Genomic DNA, 21,868 nt, shown 5'->3' with positions numbered 1-21,868 from the left:
AGACAAAGCAGACCCAAGACCCAGAAGGGGCCAGAGCAGTGATGGCTGAAGTCATGTGAAGGTGACTCTGCAAGTGGCACAAGGTACAAGAGTTCACAAGGCCCTGTCCTCTGGGCTAGGCTGACTTTTGTTTCCAATGCTCCTCACTCTGGAGTGTAAGCACACCGCTGTTGCTGGAGTTGCTGGAGGGCAGGGAGCCTGTAGCTGAGGGTGTGACAAGACTGTGAGCCTGAGGAAAAAAGCGATAGTTCAAAATGAAAAATGGCCAAACGATTGGTGGATTTTTACAAAAACAGACTGAGAGGAAAAGCTCTTTTGAAATTTTAACCTAGACAGAAAATATATTGTTTGCTGAGGGGGGAAATGGGGTATTCGTTGCTCCGGTGTTTGGAATTTCTCCTTCCTCGTGCTCCCAGGACAGTGCAGTACCTGTGAAGCTTTCACCTGACCTGAAGAAGGCGAGGTGAGGGCCTTCCAGACCACTGCCCCTAGCGTTGGTCTCTCCTCCTTTTCTATTTCCTCTGCGTGCTATTCTGTGGCCATCGGCAGTAAAAGGAGCTGGTCACACTTCCCTGCTGCCTTGTACTGTCCCAGGGAAGGAGTCTCAGCTGGCTCAGTTTAGATGAGATAGGCTTAGGGGACCGTAGGAGTGAGGTGAGGTTACTGGTCCTGTGGCCACTCAAACCCTGAGCAGAACCTTCTGTTAGAAGAGCAGCTTAGGCCCAAGAGAGTCCTGGGAGCAGCCCATCTCTCTCCAGCCTGTCACTCTCAGGGTGCTCTGAACTCTCCTGGGTACAGTTAGTTCATCCTCTTTGTTTTATTTTTTTATTGCATGGCCCATAAATTTAATCCTCCAAGTCAGGAGTGTTTGGCTACAGGACGTGTCTGTGCTGAGCCAGTGTGCTCTTCCTTGTGCTCTGCTGCAGCCACTTCACGGCATTCACGGCATAGGTGGAGCAAGGAGCCTGCCATAGAGCATGTGGAAGTGTGACCGTACTCTGCATGCCTTACTTCCCATTCCATTTATGGGACTCGAATATCCGTAGTGTCTTGAAACCAATCTTCCATGCCACAGGGAAACATGAGTAGGCAACAAACGGCTGCTGCATGTAAGGTCTGCAATCTAACTGCTAACTGCTCTGTGTTTTGGAAATGCGGTTTAAGTATCTAAACCAGAGCAATGACCTAACTGAAAGACACGCTATAAAATGCATGGAAAACAGAATCAAGCAGCATGAGCTCTGATCCCTTGGTGTGTGGAAGGGGTGCCGTACCCTCACTAAAACGAACCCTAAGTCTTAGTTAGCATGGAATTTCTGCCCAGATGTTGCTTTTGAGAAATTGAGGCCCTTGTGGAGTCCAGTGCTGCTGCCAGTCTGTGGCACCCTGGAGCTCTTTGCTGCTTTCTAGCCCTGGTCACCATTTTTGGATGGCTGACTCCCCAGAAGTACAGAAACCATTCCATCTTTCCTATCTGGATGAACTAATTCATGAAAATGCCTGCATAGTGAGCAAGCACATGTGTGCACACCCATGACAGAGCTCAAGCCCTAAAAAGTATTTACCACCAGTCTCTGTGTTGTGTTAGAGTGACCCCTGATAGATAGAAGCATAGCATAGCTTGTGACTGAAGTCCTCATTATGGAGTGAAAATGAAACACATATTTTAGACTAGAAAGAAAAAGTCATTTCAAATACCCCAAAAAAGTATTTGAAAATTGGGATAAGGAGGTGATATGAACATTTACAACAGACTCTTTTAACATGAGACTTCAGCTAATTCAGTACAGAATGTGGATTCTGATAGGTAGATCATTGCTAACACTTACAGATTATACATCACTTTTTACTGAATATAACAGTTCATGCCTATCTATAAGCATTGCTTGCACTGATGGCTCATGGAATGTTCAATGAAGACTCATTTGCATACTATTGTACTGTTTCTCTTTAATGTTAAGAATTTTATATTCACATCTCAAAAAGTCTGCCCCTTGGATTAATAGGTAATGAAAAGCCCTTAAAACAAATTTTAATTACATGTATGGCATTGTGAGCCACCTGATATTGGGTGCAGAGGAGGCAAGAGCAGTGCATGCACTTAACTCCTAAATCACCTCTTCAGTTCCAAGTCAAGCACTTTCAGTAGGAGCCATGGTAAAAGTAAGCACAGAAATCCATGTCAGTGGTAGCTTGATCCCAGTGTCAGACCCACAGTGAGAAACAAGGGATCAGCTTTTCTGCAACCTAAGCACTGAGCAGGTCACTTAAGGCTGTTTGCTTGTGCATGGTGCTAGGTCCATAAACGAAGCCATGATCAAGAAAGCAGAAGAGGGAGGAATCAGTGTGACGTCTGAAACACAGCGATCAGTGAGGACAAACCTGGACATCCGGACTTATGCAAGCAGCTGCCACTGATGCTCCAGGTGAGCTGCCAGAGAGCAGCACAAAACTTGGCTCAAGATCTTCAGAAGCTGGAAGAACTTGGAAACCAGCTGCAGCCTGAGGAGATCTGCCCTGAGCTGGAGAAGCGCAGGCCTGGTGCTGCTAGAAGCCAACAGTGTGTGGCCATCAGATCTACAGCTGAGTGTGAGCAACAAACAGCACCTGACACGGTACCAGCTTTCCAAGGATCAACATGGCTGCTACTTCACATCTACTTCCAAATCTCACTAAGCTCTCTGACAGACTCTGTCCCACAGCTACACAGGAAACACTTTGGGCAATGTTGTTCCAGGATAGGCAAAGTGACATGAAACAGAGCCATCGCAGTTCATCCCTCCAAGCATGGCATTCAGATGCACCTTTCAAGCAAATTTAGTTTCCAAATAGACCGTAGCAATATGTTATCTATGCTCTTACAGCCACCACACTAAGGCATTAATATCTCTCCTAAAGAAGAAAAGACAGTATTTGTCTTTGGGTGACCTCCATTTTCTTCAAGCTTTTGGCTTCTTGATGTTGTGCAGCTTACACTAAGTAAGATGTGAGAAGCAACCCAGTAACCAACACTTAAGAAACTTTGGATTTTTAAAGAGACTGAACTTTTAAAATGTTTGAATTTTTAAAGCCTGTGAGACTTCCCAATTTTCAAAATCGTTTAGAATACAATTTTGCTTGATTCTTAATGTGCGTATCCTGGTTATTTCTTTGTCAACTTAACAAGCTAGAGTTCTTTCAAAGATGAATCTCAGTTGAGAAAATGGCTCCATCAGATTGGCCTATAGGCAAGACTGTAGAAAATGTTCTTGATTGATGATTGATGTGGGAGGGCCCAGCCCACTGGAGATGGCGCTGCTCCTAGGCAGTGGTCCTGGGGGTTATCAGAAAGGAAGCTGAACACGGAGAGCCGAGGAGCAAGGCAGGAAAGAGTGTTCCTCCATGATCTTAAGTTCCTAACTTGAGCTCCTGCCGAGGTGTCCCTCAGTAGTGGAGTATGTCTGATGATGTAAACCCTTCTCCCACAAGCTATTTCTGGCCAGGAGTATTTGATCTCAGCAATAAAAAGCAAACTGAGACAGAAATTGGTACCAGAAATAGAGTATTGCTGTAGCAGACCTGATGGTGTTACTTTGAGGAAGAGTGTAGAGGTGTCGAAGGCCAGAGTGCACAGAGCTTAATGAGCTGTTACGAGAACTTAGAGGGTCAGGATACATCTGATCAGATGTGATATTTCAGGAGGAAGCAAAGACCCTATCAAGACTGTTGAGATTGTTGACTAGAATTTGTGGCAATGCAACCTTTACTAGTACAATTGATGGTGACTAGCTGGGGCTAAAAAATCAGTTTTGATTAATAAGAGACACACATCATTGAGATAAAATCTTCTTGAAGTATTTTCTTAAGTTCAGTACACAGAAGCTATGATATAGAAGGGGCCAAGGCCAGCTCATGCTAGCAGCCAAACTTGGTCTGCCAGGTGGTAAGTTTAAAAGGCATTCAGGGGTCATAGAAAGCAGCTGAGAGACCTTTCACTGTAAGAGGCCAAGAGAGACATTGGTAAAGGTGGAGCCTGAGTTACATTGGAAATGCTAGGATTGAAGGGGTCATGAAGATAAGTTGAGGCTTGACACCATGTAGCAGGGTCAGAGTCTGTGAAGCATGCCCAGGAGAGGTTAGTGATCCAGGTGCAGCCTGTGGAGACTCCGCCATATTGGAGATGACAGACTCCAAAGGCAAGGGCAGTGGCAGGCATGGTGTGGAGCTGGCCTGAGTCTGTGAGGTAAGCTGTGTGTGCGAAGGATAGCAGAGCTGAGAGGGGAGAGTGGTGTGAGCCCTTTGGAGCTGAGAATATCATGAGTGTATCCCAAATTCAAGACATCGAGCTGCAGGATTTGATTTACACTGTTGGCATTTGGTTTTCATTTGGTTTGTTTGTAACCATGTCCTGGCACTTCCTCCTTAGAGTAAGAAGTTTGTAACTTAGTTTTGAATTTACAGGGACACTTGAGAGACTTCACATTGTAAAGTGGTCGGTATTTTAGAGAGATGAACTTTTAGAGTATTTGCGTTTCTAAAGACTGCAGGGCCTTCAGAAGTTGGACTGTGTTTTATCTTGTAATGTTTATTAATATGAGATCTTGGGTATAAACAAGGAAGGGAAGTTATTGGTATGTCAAGATGACAAGTGGTCAGTTGTCCGGGTGGGGTTGTGTGTTTGTTTGTTCATTTGTTTTTTTGTCAACTTGATGCACACTAGTGTTATCTGGGAAGAGGAACCTCAGAATGGGAATGCTCAGATGACTTGTAGACAAGTCTATAGGGCATTTGGATGGTTGATGTTGGAGGGCCCAGTGTACTGTGAATGGTGCCATCCCTGGGCTGGTGGTCCTACATAGTCTTAAGAAAGCAGACTGAGCAAGCCGAGGGAAGTAAGCTGGTATCCGACATTACTCCATGGTCTCTGCTTCGGTTCCTGGGTCCAGTTTCCTGCCTTGAGTTCCTGCCTTGGCTTCCTTTCTCTCCATAATGAAATGTGACCTGAGAGTTGTAAACTAAAATAAATAAGCCCTTTCCTTCCCAAGTTGATTTTGGCTGTGGTGTTTCATCTCAGCAATATAAAGAAAGCACAGTGAGACACTGTGTTAATAGGTGGCACCGCATGGCTCCTCTAAGTACCCCAGCCCTTCCTACATTGCTCTCTGTGGTGGTGTTTTCCTCTAACCTGTAAGAGCTCAATGTGCAGAGCCCAGCATTTGGAGCTACAGTTTGCACACATGGATAAGTGATTTCTATCACTGACGTAGACTCAGACCAGACATTTCTGAAATCTGTTAAACATGTTTTTCTTGAAAAAAAGATTTCATGCTCAAATAAGTTTTGGAAACACTGAGTAAGCACCATTAATTAGATTTATTCCTGTTAGTGTTTCTCAGAGCCCTTATCACACTAATATGATTTGACCATTGAGTATTGAGTCACTGTAGGACCAGCTCCCGGGGTTATTAAGGAACATGGCTGAAGATAAATTAACTTCTATTGAATTACCGTTTCTTCTACTGATTTGCCTCCAGCCCATTTAATCAAAGATTTTCTCAAATAACCTGGTCAGATTTTGGATTACTTTTATACCCCTAAAGTTGACACATAAGAGACATTTGATAACAAATTACAGAACTTATTTATATGTTTATCATGGGTTTGGAAAATTTCTTGGGCTGCCTTTTGACAAGTAAACAGCAAAGAAACTTCACTGTGGGCATGAGAGACAGCTGCTGAGTGTACTGTTTAGGCTGAGGTGCTCTAAGCTTTATGATCATTGTAACACGTGAAATCTAACCTGTGCCAGGTAGAACAAGAAAACCAAACTCATAGCCTCACCTCATCTCTTTCATCTGGGCCAGTAATTACTCCTGGTCTCAGCAGCAGTGCTGATGGCCGATAGACCTTCAGGCTTGGGGTGTGTGGTGGACTCAGGTGTGAAAGGCACTTCTGCCCTAAATCTAGAACAACAACGGGGTTTAAAGATTGTAACTGTGTATTTAGCAAACCGTTTTCAATGAGTGAAAATACATATTCTTTACAGTGCATTGTTTAAAGTTTGTCTCTCCCAGAGAATTTTTCTTTAGGAAACAACACAGTATTACTTCATGTTATCAGAGTTGAGATGAGAAGTGGGGGCATCTGAGTGGATGAGAGGTCTCCATCACCGCCACCACCAGAAAGAAGGGAGAGGGCTAAAATCTGCTGAGGAAAAAGCATCAATACCAAAGCAGAATTGTTTTCTATGGTATTTAATAGCTTCTTGTTTTCTGTCTGTTTTTTCCAGTTTTTCGAGGTGCCGTTCGACTCAAACATGAATAGGACAAAGAACAGGCCTCTGGTTCGCGGACAGATAAGGTAAGTCACAGCTGATGCTCCTCTACATTCATGGACTTATTCATCCTGAAGCTTGTTTTATTGTTATGCTCATTTAGCAGGATAATTATAGTAAGTTTTCCCCTATGTCCTATTACCTATCTAGTCTCAGGTTCTTGGCCTCATTAGCAGTGTCAGATATGAGCTCACTCGTAGAGTGAGCCCTAAATCCAATCAAAAAGGTGGACAGCTGTTCCCATAATATTTGTGCTACTGTTGTACCGCTATCTTGCAGACAGGCAACTGTTGTAGCTCTCGGGGTTTATAGCTGGGTAAGACTGATGACTGCTTTTCTCCTCAGGTAACGTGTATGGCACCACCCTGCACTATGAGCAATGTTAGTCAGTAGAGATGAAACATCTAGTTGAGTGCCAGCTTCATGTTCAGTGCCTAAGTAAGTGGAAACTTCAGCAATGGGATCTTACTGGTTGTAGAAGGTTCACCAAGTTTGTTGGCAATTTAGAATTTGGTGGGGAGGCCCTACAGAACCCCTTTAGCCAAAGACTCAAAAGAGATATAGCTCATTCCCAGTACTGATGGCTTTACTTGGTAGTATTATATATCTAGTTGGGACATTGCCTTCCCCATGATACGATAAGTTCATTTAAATTCCATTCGTATGTGTATATGTTTTAGGAACCTTCTACCATAGTAGGTTTCAGTATAGTTTTGCTATGGCCTTTAGCTTTCCCTCCTTATATTTTCGCCTCTATCCTATCCTGCCCTCCCATCTTACTCCCCATGTACTCATCCTAATTTCTCACTCACCCATTTATAACAGTATATTATATCTCCCCTTCCATGGAAGATCCCATTTACTAGACAGGCACTGTCATAGACTGAAGGGCAGTGATGACCAAGGTAACAGTTCTGTGTCTTACAGGATACTGGATACAAGCACCTTATACCGTGTGCCAGATTCTACACAGAGACCTATGCTAGGTGATTTGTAAATACAGGAAAGAGTATCTGGCACAAACACAGGGTCTCCCTCTTCTTTCGCCCCATCTACCCTGTTTATTTCTCTATTGCAGATCACTGTTCTGAGCTCAGGGGTTCTGGAGATCTCTGCAGAGTGTCCTGCAGGCTTCGTGGGCCTTGTCTCCACCTCTGCCCTTTTCCTTTCATTTCTTCATTTGTTTTCTAAAGCCAGACACCTGGAGGCAGCCTTTGGCTTCCCTTGTCCCTCTCTTTGTTGTTTAGTACCTCCAGGCCTTTTAGCCTTCTTGACAGTCCTAGAATCTGTGTCCACTTCAAGTAGGTTCCGGTTGCTCAGCAGCTGGCTAGCTTCTTTGCCTTTATTTTCCCATTCTCTTGCTTCCACTCGGTTGGCAGATGCATCTTCTTTCAGTGATCAGATTGGTTCTCCCTTAAACCTTTTTACAAAATGCAGTTCAGACAGAATATTTTGTTTTGATTCTTTCCAGTGTCGCCAAGGCCTTTTCTCAGTACACTTCCCTGCAGCTCTTGCAGCCTCTCCCTGAGGCATCTGTTCTCTTGTTCTCATCTGCCCTCACCTCACGCCATGCTTCTCCTGTCTGTCAGGCAGCAGACTGTGCCCGAGATGGCCAAGGAGCCTATGGGCTTTGTTGTGCTGTTACTGCATTCTGCTCTGTACTTGGTACTGTCATAGCCCTGCCCAGTGCTGTCTACTCCTGCTTCCCTCTCCCTCTCTGTATTATTGCATTGTGAGCTCTGAGACCGTGGTCTCATAAAAGTCATGTGATGTACCAGTGACCGTAGCAGACAAACACAAAGCAAATCTCACATGGCAGAGTGCTGATAGCAGTTGTCTTCACTAGGGTTTCCATGGTTGTGATAAAACACCATGAGCTAAAGCAACTGTGGGAGAAAAGGGTTGATTTCATCCTACACCTCCAGGCCACATTGTATCTCTGGAGCAAGTCAGGGAAAGAATGAATGCAGAGGCCACAGTAGAGCACTGCCTATTCACTTGCTCCTCATGGCTTGTTCAGACCGCTTTCTTAGACATCTCAGGACCTCTGTCCCAGGGGTGGCACCACTCACTGTGAGCTGGGCCCTCCTGCACCAATCATTAATCAGGACAGTACTCCACAGACTTGCTCACAGGCCAGTCTATGGGGGTGTTTTCCCAACTAAGAGCTCCTCTTCACAAATGACTCTAGCTTCTGTGAAATATATTAAAACTAGCCAGCATATCGATGATGAACAGATAGACAAACAGATGGACAGATGGGCAGACAATAGAGAATAGAAATGTCTCCCAGACCACACAAATAGAAAAGTCAGGACATTTTTTGTTTTCCTAACACTTCTGTTAAAGCAAGCACACATGATGTAGACTGCCAAGGCTCTGAGATCAGGAGTGAAGGATGTGTCCGTGAGCTTTAAGATTAGAGAAGGCAGGCACACGGGATGGCAAAGCAGGTAAAGGAGCTTACTGCCAAGCATAATGACTTCAGTTCAGTCCCCTAGGCCCACTTGTTAGAAAGAGAGAACTGATTGCCACAAGTTCACCTCTGACCTCCACAAGCATACTGTGGCATGTACACATACACATATAATAAATAATAAATGACAAGTATAGAAGTAAATGGAATTTTAAATGCTTTCAAAGGGGCTAAGAGGAGTGCACCTTCAGACAGACTTGCAGAGTGCTCAGCAAAGACGGCTCTGGTCACAATGGACAGGGTAAAGCAGATGGCGCATGCCAAGGAACAAGGAAGAGAATGCTCTGGATGCAGTTGGCATAAACCGTTCCAAGAACCAACTTAGATTCACCTGGGAAGCCAGAGGCAGTCACATGTGCGACACTGGGGCCAAGTTTTAGCTAAAACTGTCCCTCAGGAGGTGAAGATCACTAGAGGGGAAAGAATGGAGATGTGTTACAAGTCCCAGAAAATGACCTCAATGACAGCTAGGAGCAGGAATTGGGCGGGGTGGGGGGCTGAGTTTTTAGTGTTGAAGTCCCTGAAGTCCCCCTGTGTTTCTAACCAGGCTGATGCGAGGGTGGCTGGCGGCTGCTTTCCAAACCTCTGCCTGCTGCGTGGACTGCCTGTCCTCCGCAAATGGATGCTGCCCATCCCATCTCCCTGCCTCAACCCATGACTCTGCCTGCTTCTTTTTTCTCCTCCTAAAACCCTTGTTCACTAAGGAGCAGTTGTTTCTCTCTGACATGGCCCTGCATCTACTTTTGTCAAGTCCTCCACGTCTCAGGTAATTCCTAAGGCGGAGGAGCCAAGAAAGGTCAGAATGTAATCAATTGTTGAGAACTAGTGGGTCTAGTGTGGAGCCCAGTCCTTTGACCACCACCAACTAAATGAACAATTCTTTAGCCCTTGGAGCTGGACCTACCTGAAGGCAGGAGGGAGTAGACAGGCACCCTTCCCACACAGACCTCCTGCTGGCCAAATGCTTTCAGTGCTGAGCCACTGCAGCCTGGGCGGTCATCCCCTTGCAACCTAGGCCATTCTCCAACTTGAGTGAGCACAGCCACTGTTCCCTAGACGTGTGTGGACATAATCCCGCATGTCCTTTATGGATGACTTCAGGGGACTGTGAAGGATAATGTAGAGTCTAATATGGTTCCCCTTAGGGCTGACCTACATAAACTGAAAACATTTAGGGCTCAGCTCCACATGTTTCAAGAGTAAAGGGTATCCAGCCTGAGACAGCCTTAGCAGCCCCGGCTGCTCGCCCGTCCTCATAATCACTGCCTTTTTTACAGGCTGCTTACACGGGGGCAAGGGGTGATGCTGGCTATAGTTGATAACTCAGGAATAGTAAGTTAATTCGCTTTTTTTAAATAATGAAAATATACTCTTTATATTTTAAACAGGAATTTTCTTTATTTTTTACTAGAATTGAAAAGTAAAATAGAGCTAAAATAAAATCTAATGAGAACAAGCTTACAAGATTATATTCTTTTTCTCACCTTCCCAAGACAAGTACAGAGGACAATACCTCAGTTTTAATTGCCTGCCAATAGCCTGTATATAATACCAGTTGCCGTGATCCTGATAGTTATAAGGCTAAGAGTGGGGATCACAAACTTGAAGGCAGCCCGGACTACGCATTGACTATATTGTAAAACACAAAGTATTTACAAATCACAAAAATATCAGTCACAGCTGTAGCTCAGTTGGCAGTCTGTACTCAGCGTATGCCTGATCCTGTGTTTCCTGGCACTAGAAAAGCCACTTCCTTTGTTGTGCTGTTGTCACTTACAATTTAAAAAGAATTAAAAAAAAAAAAAAACTTTTTTTTAATCTTATCCCCTTTGAAAAACACTGCTTCCATTTCCTGCACTAGTGAAAGAAATGGTGTCCTTATGTTAAGATGGGTGCCCGGACTCATCCTAAAACATACAGCCATGGTTCTTTGCCATTTGAGTGTGTATCCTGAACTGCCTTACAACAGCACAGGTAGTTAATGGAGACATCTTTACAGCTGGTTACCAGTGTCTTTCCTGTGGAAACACTTGACCCTGTGGCTTTCTGCTTTTCCTTCGACTCTGGGTCCTTTGTGGCAGGATGATTTATCAGGCTCTTCAGTGGCATGGGAGCCACCATGTGACCGAGAGCATATCACTCAGGAAGGGCCCTGATGCACGGGAGGCCTCCTGGAGCCACAGTGCTCTTGGCTAAAGAGCTCTCGTATCTGCCTGGAAGGAAGTCTGCAGAGAAGTGCTCCGGGGGCTTGGTAATGGAGCTGTCTTAACCCTGCTGTCATCTGCAGGAGTGTAGCCCTGTTGGAGCCAGAGCACCGAAGCTGTTCTCCTGGGAACATGTGATCCCTGGCTTCAGACTGACCGCTCCTATTGGCAATAGGGGTTTGTCATGTACAAAGTTAAGAGATGGTTTACTTCTGAGGTCTCTGGGGCTCTGGTATCCTGTTGTTTGCATATTCTTACTAGATTTTTTTCTTCCTACTCCTTATGTTACACAACTGTCCAGTGTTGTTGAACTTCCCACCTGGTGAGGTGCCCATCGCCCTGCAAATTATTCCTAATAGGATAAAATGGATTTAGTAGTGCAAAGATGCCTGGAGGAATGGTTTGACGTGAATAGTCCCAGAATTTTTTCCCCAAGATTTGCTTTAGTTACTAAAAGGATAAGAACAAGCAGTTGCTCTTGAGGAGTTGTCGGGAGCACTGACTGGTCCTCCAGACTCTGCCCAGCCCTGCTGAGAGCAGGTCATTCCACCCAGACTCACCCAGAGGCCTCCCCCAGGACTTTCCAGCCATGTCACCCCTGGTCTCTTTTCTGGCTTAACACTTAGACAGGGTGTCTTCTCTCCTAGATAGACACCTGCATGCTGTGTACAGTGGCTCTTCTGTTTGTCCTCTTTGGAGAGAGCACCTCCCCCCCCCCCTTAGTACTTGATGCTTGCGGCTGACCTCCAGTCTCCTGGCCACCACAGCTTCTCTCTGAATAGCACTGCACCGTGCTCTCTAATGCTAACCTTCTGCATCCCTCTCTCACTTAGATTCACACATCCTCAAAGTGACCATCTCAGCCTTAGCCCTCAGGCTTCAGGTTAGTTCTCTCAAGTCCAAAGCTTTGAGAAAAAACTCCACAGCCCAAGTGTGAGCTGGTAGTTCACCCCTGACCTGGATCCCTGGGGCAAAAGAAAAACAAACTTGCAGTTAAACCTTAGAGATGGCAGGAGACAGAGGCTGCTGTGCCTGACTTCAGCTGATGTTCATCTCCAACCCTGGGTCCACAGGATGACTTTCAAGCTATAATCCACCTCCCCTGCCTCAGCACAGCCTTATATGAAATCCTGTCTGCGCTTTATTCTGTATACTCAACCCCAAGAGGATTCTTAAACATTGTAATAACTGCATTTGTTTTGCTTCAGATACAGAGGCCTGTCTCCCGCTCTCCTCCCTTCCCTTCTCCTCCCCTCCCCTCCCCTTCTCTTCCCTCTCCTCTCCTGTCTCCTCTCCTCTCCTCCCCATCTGGCAGGTCTTCCTCAGCATTGTTTCATTGTTCCCTCAGAGTTGAAGCTCTCTGTTTTTCTTGTTTTCTGAGAGCGCAGAGAGATATAGGCACCTATAATCTACTGTCTTCATCAACTTGAGGTTTTTTCCAGTTTGAATTCCCAATGTGCCTCATATAGTGGTAGTTCAGTAATACCTCTGTCGTTGGTATGTCCCGTTAAATTCATATTAGTAGTATTCTCAAGGCCTATTATTTCTTCTAAATGTGTTAGAATTCTCACTTTTAATTCAACTCATCAAAAATGTATTGATTATCTGTGGTGGTAACAGCACTGTGCATTTTGTTTGTGTCATAGTGAACACTTTATAAAATGGACAGGAAAATTAGATGCACAAAGGCTTCACATACAGGGCTGGGCGGCCCCAAAGTTAAGTAAAATGAATAAATTGGCATGAACAAAGGTCTCTGAGAAATAGAAGCTACAGGAAAGGACAGCGTGGACACTGCTTGCCTCCTGACCAGGGCACTGAGCTAAACCTTCCTTTCTGCTATTTTGGAAGGCATCTGTATTTTGATTACATCTCCCTTGAATTTTCCATTTTCCAGCTTGGTGATGCTGACAGAGAAATAATAGATGTCAACATTAGTTTTTCCAAGTTAATGGATCAGATGAGGGTGATCCATAATGTGTAAGCTTAGGTGTGGGCTGTAAGCAGGAGAGATTGCCTGATAAGAGCTGAGCAGGAGGTTATTTGGGGAGAATAAATGGAAACCCTTCTAATCGGGTCAGCCATACCTGTCTTTAAAATGAATGATAAAGACTGAGTTTTAGAACGAAATGAATGGATTGTTTAGTTGGCATTACTAACTTAAAGAGCAGGGTTTAGCTTAAGTATTACAGGGACTTACAGAAGACATTTTTCAAATTTACTGAAGGTTTTACCAGTAAGCACTTAAGCAAATGTAAACATTGTGTAGGCTACAGGGGAGCTGTATTAGTCACCACTCAGTCCTGCTGGTCTAGTGGACGAGGACCTAACAAGGCACAGGCCTGCACAGCTTCAAAGCCTTGTTATGATTAGTCTCTCAGTGTGTGTATACTGCTAATGTAATAAGAACATAAACATTTGGTAAGTATAGAAATTTCTTTCTGTAACGTTAACCAGTGATTTGAAGCGGCAGGAAAAACAAATTTGTTCTCAACTTATTTGCAGAGGTGTTAATGTAGAGAAGATTGTTCTGGAATAAGATCGTTGAGTATCATGAGCCATGGAGTTGAGGAGCCAGCAAAGTCTTTGCACATCTCCTCATGCTGAGGCATTGCAAGGATTATCATACCAGGAGTCTCCCTGGTAGTCAGGACAAAGGATTGACTGTAAAGTACTCTATAAGTGATGGCTTCTTCAGGTCCCATGTCCCTACGTAATAGCTGTAAGATATCCAAATATTCTAATAAATACTCACTTGAAGAGATAGCTGTTATTTCTTAGGAACTTGGTCTATATTTGCTTCTTGCTGTTGTTGTTTAACAAGAGTCAAGGTACACGTAGGCTGACGTTCCTCTTCTCAAGTTGGACTGAGTGTAAGTGTAGGCTTAGAGGTGGTCTGTTTGTGCTCTGTAGGAGTTCATTAAGCAGCGTTCTTAGATACAGAAAACATCAAGTTGAATGCTGTAGACTGACTACACAAAAGTATGGCCTGGGAGATATACAGGCAGGATGGCGGACCCAATCATCGCAAAGACCACGAAGGGCTGCAAGAGCCCCAGAACAGACATGGAGGTCCCCCTCCCACTGGTGGAAGTGTTCAGGAAGAGAAAGGCAAGAGCCCCAGAACAGGCGTGGAGGTCCCCGTCCTGCTGGAAGGGGAAAGTGAGGGGAAATAGTCTTGGAAAGTTTTCATTGCCCTTGTTATGCTGTTGCTTTTGTCTCTGGGACGTGCTGAGGATTGGGCCAGGGCTTCATGCAGGCTGTAAGGGAGGCGTTTGTACACTGGCCTACACCTTCACTCTTGTCTGTCTATGAGAAGTATGGGGAGCAGCATTCAAAAAGTTAGCAGGCACTTGCTCTCCTACCTAGACCCAAGAGAACAAACAGTAGAGACCACAGAGCAAGTCCAGACTGTACAGGCCTGCTGTGCCTGCTTGCCTTAGCCACCAGCATTTAAAAATAGAACCTCACATCAAACCCTACCATGTGAGGCCAGGGTGATGCACCCACACTTGTCTGCACAGCCTGGGCCTCTCCCCTTCTTTCAAGTAAGCTCCAGGGCCTCCATCGAGTTGGCAGCCTGCTTCCTGCTGTGTCTGCGTTTGTAAACACTGTCCCAGATTAAATGTGCAGATTGCTGGGGCAGAGGGGCAGGGAAGTGGACCTGTCTCAGGGCTTCACATACCAGTTGGAGCACACAGTTCCCATCATCTCCAAACCTGTGGGAGTAGGTGTCCTGCCTTCACTTTCTAAGTTGTGTTTATTAAAGCTACTAATACCTCGCAAAGACTCCAAAATCCATTATCTGTATTTTGCATAAGTGAATAAAGTTCTATATTTAAAAGCTAAAGCGAGAGTTACAAAGTAGAAAAGAGAAAAGTGAGGGTCTCCTGTGCAGTGGGTACAGGCCGTTAGGTGAGGAGGAGCAGGTGTTTCAGTGGGCAGTGCAGCCCATGCTTAAGAAGACGATGCAGAGATTGTACTTATGTGGGGGGGGGGGGGGGAGTGGCTGGTTTTCATAAACGGATCAAAGCATCTGTGGTGCTTTGAATAACAGTGGCCCCCATATAATGCTCAGACATTTGAATGTTTTGTTCCCAGTTGGTGGACTGTTTACCACAGATTAGGAGTTGTGGCCTTCTTGGAGTGGGTGTGCAAATGGGGGTGGGCTTTGAGGTTTCAAAAGCTCATGCATCAGTCCCTCTCTCACTTCCTGTCTTGTGATGGTGGATCAGATCTAAGTTCTCAGCTACTGCTGCAGAGCCATGCCTGCCTGCCTGCTGCCACACTTCCTGCCGGGATGGTCAGGGACTCAGCCTCAGCAACAATAAACAAGCCCCCAGTAAATGCTTCTGTTTATACGTTGTTTTGACCATGGCATCTCTTCCCAGCAATAGAACAGTAACTAAGACAACATTGCAATCACACACACACACACACACACACACACACACACACAGTCTTTCTGCAAACATCTTTTCTGTGTAATTTAAGTGAGTTATTGTGGCACCCTTGAAGGCTCATTGATTGCTTCTTCCTGTCTAAGGTTAGCTCAGAAATCTGCCATATCCTACAGACCTGGTCCTGGAAACCCGGCTGGGGTGACAAGGGAGTGAAGGACAGATAAGACAGATAGAGAGAGGCAAGCTGGGGTCTAGTGGGCTACACTTATGCATCCCCGCACAGGAGAAGCTTAGTGGGGTCTGTGGGGTCAGTCTTAGGCTGCAGTCATGGAGGAGGAAGCTGTGCTTGGTAGTTTTAGCGCACACTGGTCATCATGGACCAGTGACGGCCTTGCCCTGTCTCTGATCCATAACTGGGAAGGCACAGCCGTGTGAGACCACACAGTCACGCAGAGCAGAGCATCGTCACCAGCTCTCCATCGAGCTCAGCCTGAGGGAGGCAGGGCTCGCTGACTTCTTCTCCCGTGCAGCCGGACTTAAACAGCAGGTCCCTTGTATCCTCCTCCTGCGTTTGTAAGTCTTCTGGCTGCTTTTTTAAAAACTCCTTCAGTACAAGCAGATGTACTGTTTTCTTCTTTCAAAAAGATTTTTCACATATCACTATTGTCCTTAGTATAATCAATAATAAATAAAAACATTTGCTTTTTGTTATATTTCTTGCATTCCTCTTAAATGTGGTGTAAAATTTAGTCTTTTAAAATTGGTTTTATGCCTTCATTTTCCTTAAGTTGTGAGATGATGCCAGTGTTCTTCTGCTTTATCATATCATAGCCTGAGACTTACACAAGCTACCTAATAAGATTCTATGGAGACCTTTTCAGAACAGTTATCTGTAAAGACATTCCCCCAAAAACTCATTTCAAAGCTCAAGTGCGGGATTTATACAGGAAATTAAAATTAAATGGGCTTGATTTGATGAAGGTTTAAATTTTTCTTTTGTTTTTGAAGAAAGGAAATTTTATTTTGTGATTTAAAAGTCGTTTATTCAGGAAGAATGGGCAAGAAGTATGAGATTAATTTTTGTGTAGGCCAGACTTACCTGTGGAGCCGGTCATAATACAAAGCTTGATTTAATGAAGTGCTTCCTGGACCCCCTACACACTGCTTACACAGAATGGCCCAGTTTCCCCAGGAAGTTATTTAAAAGGCAAGTAATTTAAATTACATTTATTAAGTACAATGAATAGACAAATTAAAGCTTGTATTTCTCCTTGTTTCCAATAGCTCTAGAAAATTCTCCTTCAGTAGATTTATGTCAAGACTAGTATTTAGTAAACAAAGCAATATCCCATTATAAGGGAGCAAGTGTGACCCATGGAAATGTATGGATCAACCCCCACTCCTGGTCTGTCAGTTCCTCTTCTGTGGTAGCCTTGGGCAAGAAAGGCAGTAGAGAGAGTCGTAATTTAAAATGTAATTGAGTTTGCACAGGAGTTTTGAAGTAAATCACCAGCCCTCATCATGACAGTGAACTTCTTTGCATGAGTGGATGAATGTGAAGCCGCACTCTCAGGCCTCGCATGCACCCACCCTGCTCTACATGCTACACTCGCAGCCACGTGCAGTGAGTGACTGCATTACTGCAGACACTTGGACACTTATTGTCATACCCACTTTATATTCACTGCTAATATGTCCCATATAAATGTATTCCAGCCAGAACCATAAAGAGCCCCTTGTGTCTCTGATCCTCCTGGTGGACACTGTCACAGCTGCTAAAAATCAGTCAGGTTTTGTCTATCGCTAGTTCATGTTGTATTTGATAGAACAAAATTAAATTTTTATAGAAGTTGTTACTACAAATACATACATACATACATACACACACACATATAAATTCTTGAGTAGGCTTCAACATAAACCAGAGAAAGAATCACTCTGCAATTTTCAAAGTTCCTACCTATATCCAGCTCTGCTTATAGGCTCCTCCGTGTTTAAATACAGCTTTCTCACTGCCTGTGTTCTCGCATGCCGCTGATCTTACAGTGATAGCCCATGGGACTTTTGTCTGTGTCTGTGTGTTTAATGTCTATCTTCCTTTCTAAATAAAATGTACCTATTTTTCTGTCTGTTCTGTTGCCTAGCAGCGCAGTGATTGACGGTCCAGGCAGTGAGAAGGACGGATGAATGAGTGAACAAACAAACAAGTGAAGGCCCTGTGCGGTTAGCGAGTGCTCCCCACGTACCTGAAGCTCCAGAGTGAGAACTCTGCGCAGGCAGCAGAGCTGGGCACAGCAGACCCCTCCTTCCCTGTGCTCTTGCTATTGGGGCTTTTGACCTGAGTTGAGCTGAGCTCCAATAACAATACTGAAATAGCCCTAACACACCCACCACATCTTTTTGTTGAGGAAACAAAGACCATAAGAGGTTAAATATCAGGGCCTGAACTAGACTCACAGTACCTGCATCCTGGCCAGTGTGGTTAGTCAGGAAAGCAGATAATAATAATAATAATAATAATAATAATAATAATAATAATAATAATAAAAACTGTAAAATAATTTTGTTATAAGAATATCCGACAGGCACTAGAGCAGAAGCAGTAAATGAAGCTCAGGGCTCTTCAACCCCAGAGTTATGATACTTTTAATGGTGTACTGACTTGAGGCTGTATGACTAAGTCAGTTCCTCTAAGGGGAGTCAGGGAAGACAAGGGGCACTATCTCTCTGCCAGCAACTGCTGCTGCTAGGTCATAACCCCATGTTCTTTCCACTGGAACAGGTCAGAAGGCACACATTAATTGATAGGCACTTTAAGTGGGTGACCTGGCCTGGCCAGCCACAGTGTGTGAGTGGCTCCTGTAGGCCCAGAAAGTATACTTTTACCATGTAAGTGCCAACATTGTGTTGGCAGTGGGATGGCATAGTTTGTGACCTGTAGCAAGCCTGTTTGGGGTCCTACCTGGTTCCCAGGTAATGCTGCTGCTGCTAGGTTGGTAGCCACACCCTGAACTACTGTGTGGTGGGTGGATGCAGGATCCCATCCCCTGGCTCTGGGCACAAGGAAACCCAAGGAATCCTGCAGAGCCTGCTGGCAGCCAGATTTAGTGCTCACATGGATGTGAACAGCTATAGAATTAAAGGATATGAAGAGCAAAACCATAGTAGGGAGGTTCAAAGGACAGAGTTCTTAATGCAGAACAGAGTAACAGAGAGTGGTTCCACATCCTGTGTCACCTGTGTCTTCATGTTAGAGGCACTTGCAGAACCTTCAAGGAAGAGGGTATAGATGGGCTTTCTGAGCAGTCACTGAGCGATGTGATCAGGGAAGGTGTGCAGAGTGACTAGCCTGAAGTCCCAAGGGTTGCTGCCTTCGGACTGTGAGTCTTTGCTCTCAACTTGTAAGCAGACATGAGTTGTTCTGTTTAACAAGACAAGAAAGGAACACTCTTCCCAAATGAAAAATGGGTATCTATTGAAACTGTCAAGTTTGGGGTTGGGTTCCCACTCAGTGACACAGCACTCAGCTCACTGCCTGTGGCCCTTGCTGGTCCCTATCCCCACATACACAGCTAAAAACGCCAAACTTCTACAGCTTTAATAGCGCCCTGGTATTGTCACTGTCCAGGTAGACTGGACTTTGAAACATAGCCCAGCCTCTGTTTGCTATGTTCTCTCTTCCTGGAAGCACTACCCTTGCCTGCTTCTTTCTCCACAGTTTCAAAGATCACTGCTTCCTTTATAGCACTGAGTATCACATTGGATAATTGCTTTTTAACTTCTAGATTACATTTATGTATGTAGTGGTGGGTGCATACTTGCATGCTTGTATGTGTGAGTGACTGATGGCACGTGTAAAATCAGAACAATTTTTAAGAGTTGTTTCTTTGCTTCCACCAAGAGAGCTGGTCTAGAGGCTTTGAGACAGCCCTTACCCACTTAGCTGTCATACAGGTCCTTCTCTGCCACGTTGCCCTTCATCTGTCACTGGGTCTCAGATTAAATGTTCACTTCCAGTCAGATATGGTAGTACAAGCCTTTCATTCCAGCAATGCTGACCCAGGAAATGAGAGAGAGGATCTGCAGAAGTATTTCATCAGTGTGTCCCAAGGCCAGTTGGAAAACTCTGGATTCAGTTACTGAATCAGTCTATAATCCCACGCCTAGGCCCACCTGCCGAGTTACTTTACCTGTGTTGGGTCTCACCAGAAAAATTAAGATCCTATAATCTCTCAAATTTACTTTGTTGATTTGAAAAAGTGTTTGTTTGTTTGTTTGTTTGTTTGTTTTATGGGGAGGGGATGCTGTGGTTGTTTTGGAGACATGATACTGTTTTGCATTATCCTTTTAGCAAGTTTTGATTTGGTTTGGTTTGATTTTCAGTGCCCTATCTACAGTGTTAATGTAGATTATGGAGTTGTATTTACTTTTAAAGTAACTAGAGCACAGGAAAAGGCCAGAGAGACGTACACCATACCCGTCTCTGAATAATTCAGAATTCTTTATTTTTATTTTTATAGTTGCAAATTTTGTGACTTAAAATGTATATTACCTTTACAATAAGAATCTTGACAAAAATGACATACAACAGGAAAATTAGCTGTTGATGCTCTGAAGTTTCCCATTTGGGGGTGTTCTCTCCTGTTGCTGAGCTTCGCATAGCATGCTCGGTAATATCTTCATTCTTGTTTGCACACCCCATCAGCCTATTTGGTTTTCATTCATGCCCCTAAGCATATTGATTTAAATGCCAAAATCAAGCCTCATGATTTTTTGTGTTTCCAACACAGGTCAAAAACTAAACTTCCACCCAAATTGCCTATCTCAATAAATTAAATTCATGTGTGCTTTTCTGAAAGGGCTTTTCATAGCACTAACGCCCGGGACCCGACTGCTTCCCCGGCCCTTGGCGACGGAACAACCCTCTTCTTCTTCCTTTTTTTTTTTTTTTAAACACAAGGGCCAATTCAGGAAAAATAAATATGTTTATGAACTACGTTTTTTCCCACCCAAAATAAAACTAGCCTTTGGAACCCCGTGTATGGGAAGACCTGTTCTCATAAACTGGGAGCTACCTTCTTGGAAGAACAAGAGTTGGAATGTTTACACTGGCTTTAGCTATTTCTCTTCTGGGCATGGGGAGATAGCGCCCTGCAGCTTCCTAACCCTTCATCTGGAGGTTTCCATTGCATGCTATGCTACCAAGCCGTATGACTCCAAGTCAGCCATGCTTGGCCAGGTGAGAGAACTGTGTCAGGAATGAAATGAGGAGAAAGGCAAGGGGGAAATGGCAGAAGGAGAAGGCAGAGGTGCAAGTCCAGCTCAGAACCACACTCCATCCAGGGCTTCTCTTTATTGGTTTTTAAATCGGATATTTTCTTTATTTACATTTCAAATGTCATCCCCTTTCCTGGTTTCTCCTGCCTCCCGGAACTACAACTCCCACCCCACCTCAGCCCCCCACTCCCATCCCATCCTCCCTCCCCCTGCTTCTATGAGGGTGTACCTCCACGCCTTCAGTTCCCCTACACTGGGGCGTCTATCCTCCCTTCATAGGACCAAGGACCTTTCCTTCCATTGGCTCATGACAAGGCCATCCTCTGCAACGTATGCAGCTGTAGCCATGTGTACTCCTTTGTTGATGGTTTAATCCCTGGGAGCTCTTGGGGGACTGGTTGGTTGATATTGTTGTTCTTCCTGTGGGGTTGCAATCACCTCAACTCCTTTGGTCCTTTCTCTAACTCCTCTATTGTGGACCCCGCTCTCAATCCAATGGTTGGCTGGAGTCTCTTTATTTGTAAAGCTCTGGCAGGGCCTCTCAAGAGACAGCCATATCAGGGTGCTTTCAGCATGCACTTCTTGGCATCTACAGTAGAGCTTCTCTTCAATGATGGTGCTCATAGCAGGATCTCCCGGGAGGTAGGATGTGTGGAGTAGGAAGACGGCGAGATTCAACAAAAAAATGGGGAGGTGGGGAGGGCTGTGTATGGCATGGGACTGACAACAGAGAGGTGCAGGGCGAGCTGGACAGATGACTCAGTGCCTTTGCTGAAGATCCCGGTTCAGTTCCTAGCACCCAAATGGTAGTTCACAGCCATCTCCAGTCCCAGGGGATCTGACCCCTGGTCTCTTTCAAGCAACAAGCGCATGCACACATCGTGTACATGCCTTGTAGGCAAACATTCACACACATAAATAAAAATAAATAAATACTAAACCAATCAAAGAGATTGGGAAGGGAAGTGAGTAAAAGCAGAGAGATGCAGAGTGTATCTGTGAGAACAAGGCCAGCCTGTTTCCCTGAACCCAGAGGAGGAGTGTTATAAAACATAATGTGATGTAGTATATCACATTTTTATATTAATGTACAGCGGGGGCAAGGGGAGAGTAAGAGCACCTGGTGGAACCACGCATTCGAAGGACTTAGTATAAAGAGGGCTTATTGTGGGGGAAGGGAATGGGGACCTGGGAA

General features: G+C 44.8%; 1 protein-coding gene across 1 annotated transcript in view; it reads left to right on the top strand.

Annotated features, from left to right (window-relative positions):
• LOC110331676 (protoheme IX farnesyltransferase, mitochondrial) overlaps positions 1–21,868 on the top strand; it is a 115,183-nt gene that overhangs the window by 79,554 nt on the left and 13,761 nt on the right. Inside the window, exon 5 of the mRNA XM_021212474.1 lies at positions 6,269–6,339. Within this exon, the coding sequence (XP_021068133.1) occupies positions 6,269–6,339 (71 nt within the window). The remainder of the gene's footprint in view (positions 1–6,268; positions 6,340–21,868) is intronic.

Source organism: Mus pahari, chromosome 14, assembly GCF_900095145.1.
Source record: "Mus pahari chromosome 14, PAHARI_EIJ_v1.1, whole genome shotgun sequence".
Lineage (NCBI taxonomy): Eukaryota > Metazoa > Chordata > Mammalia > Rodentia > Muridae > Mus > Mus pahari.
The sequence above is the reverse complement of the archived record's forward strand: the minus strand, read 5'-3'. Positions and strand labels throughout refer to the sequence as shown.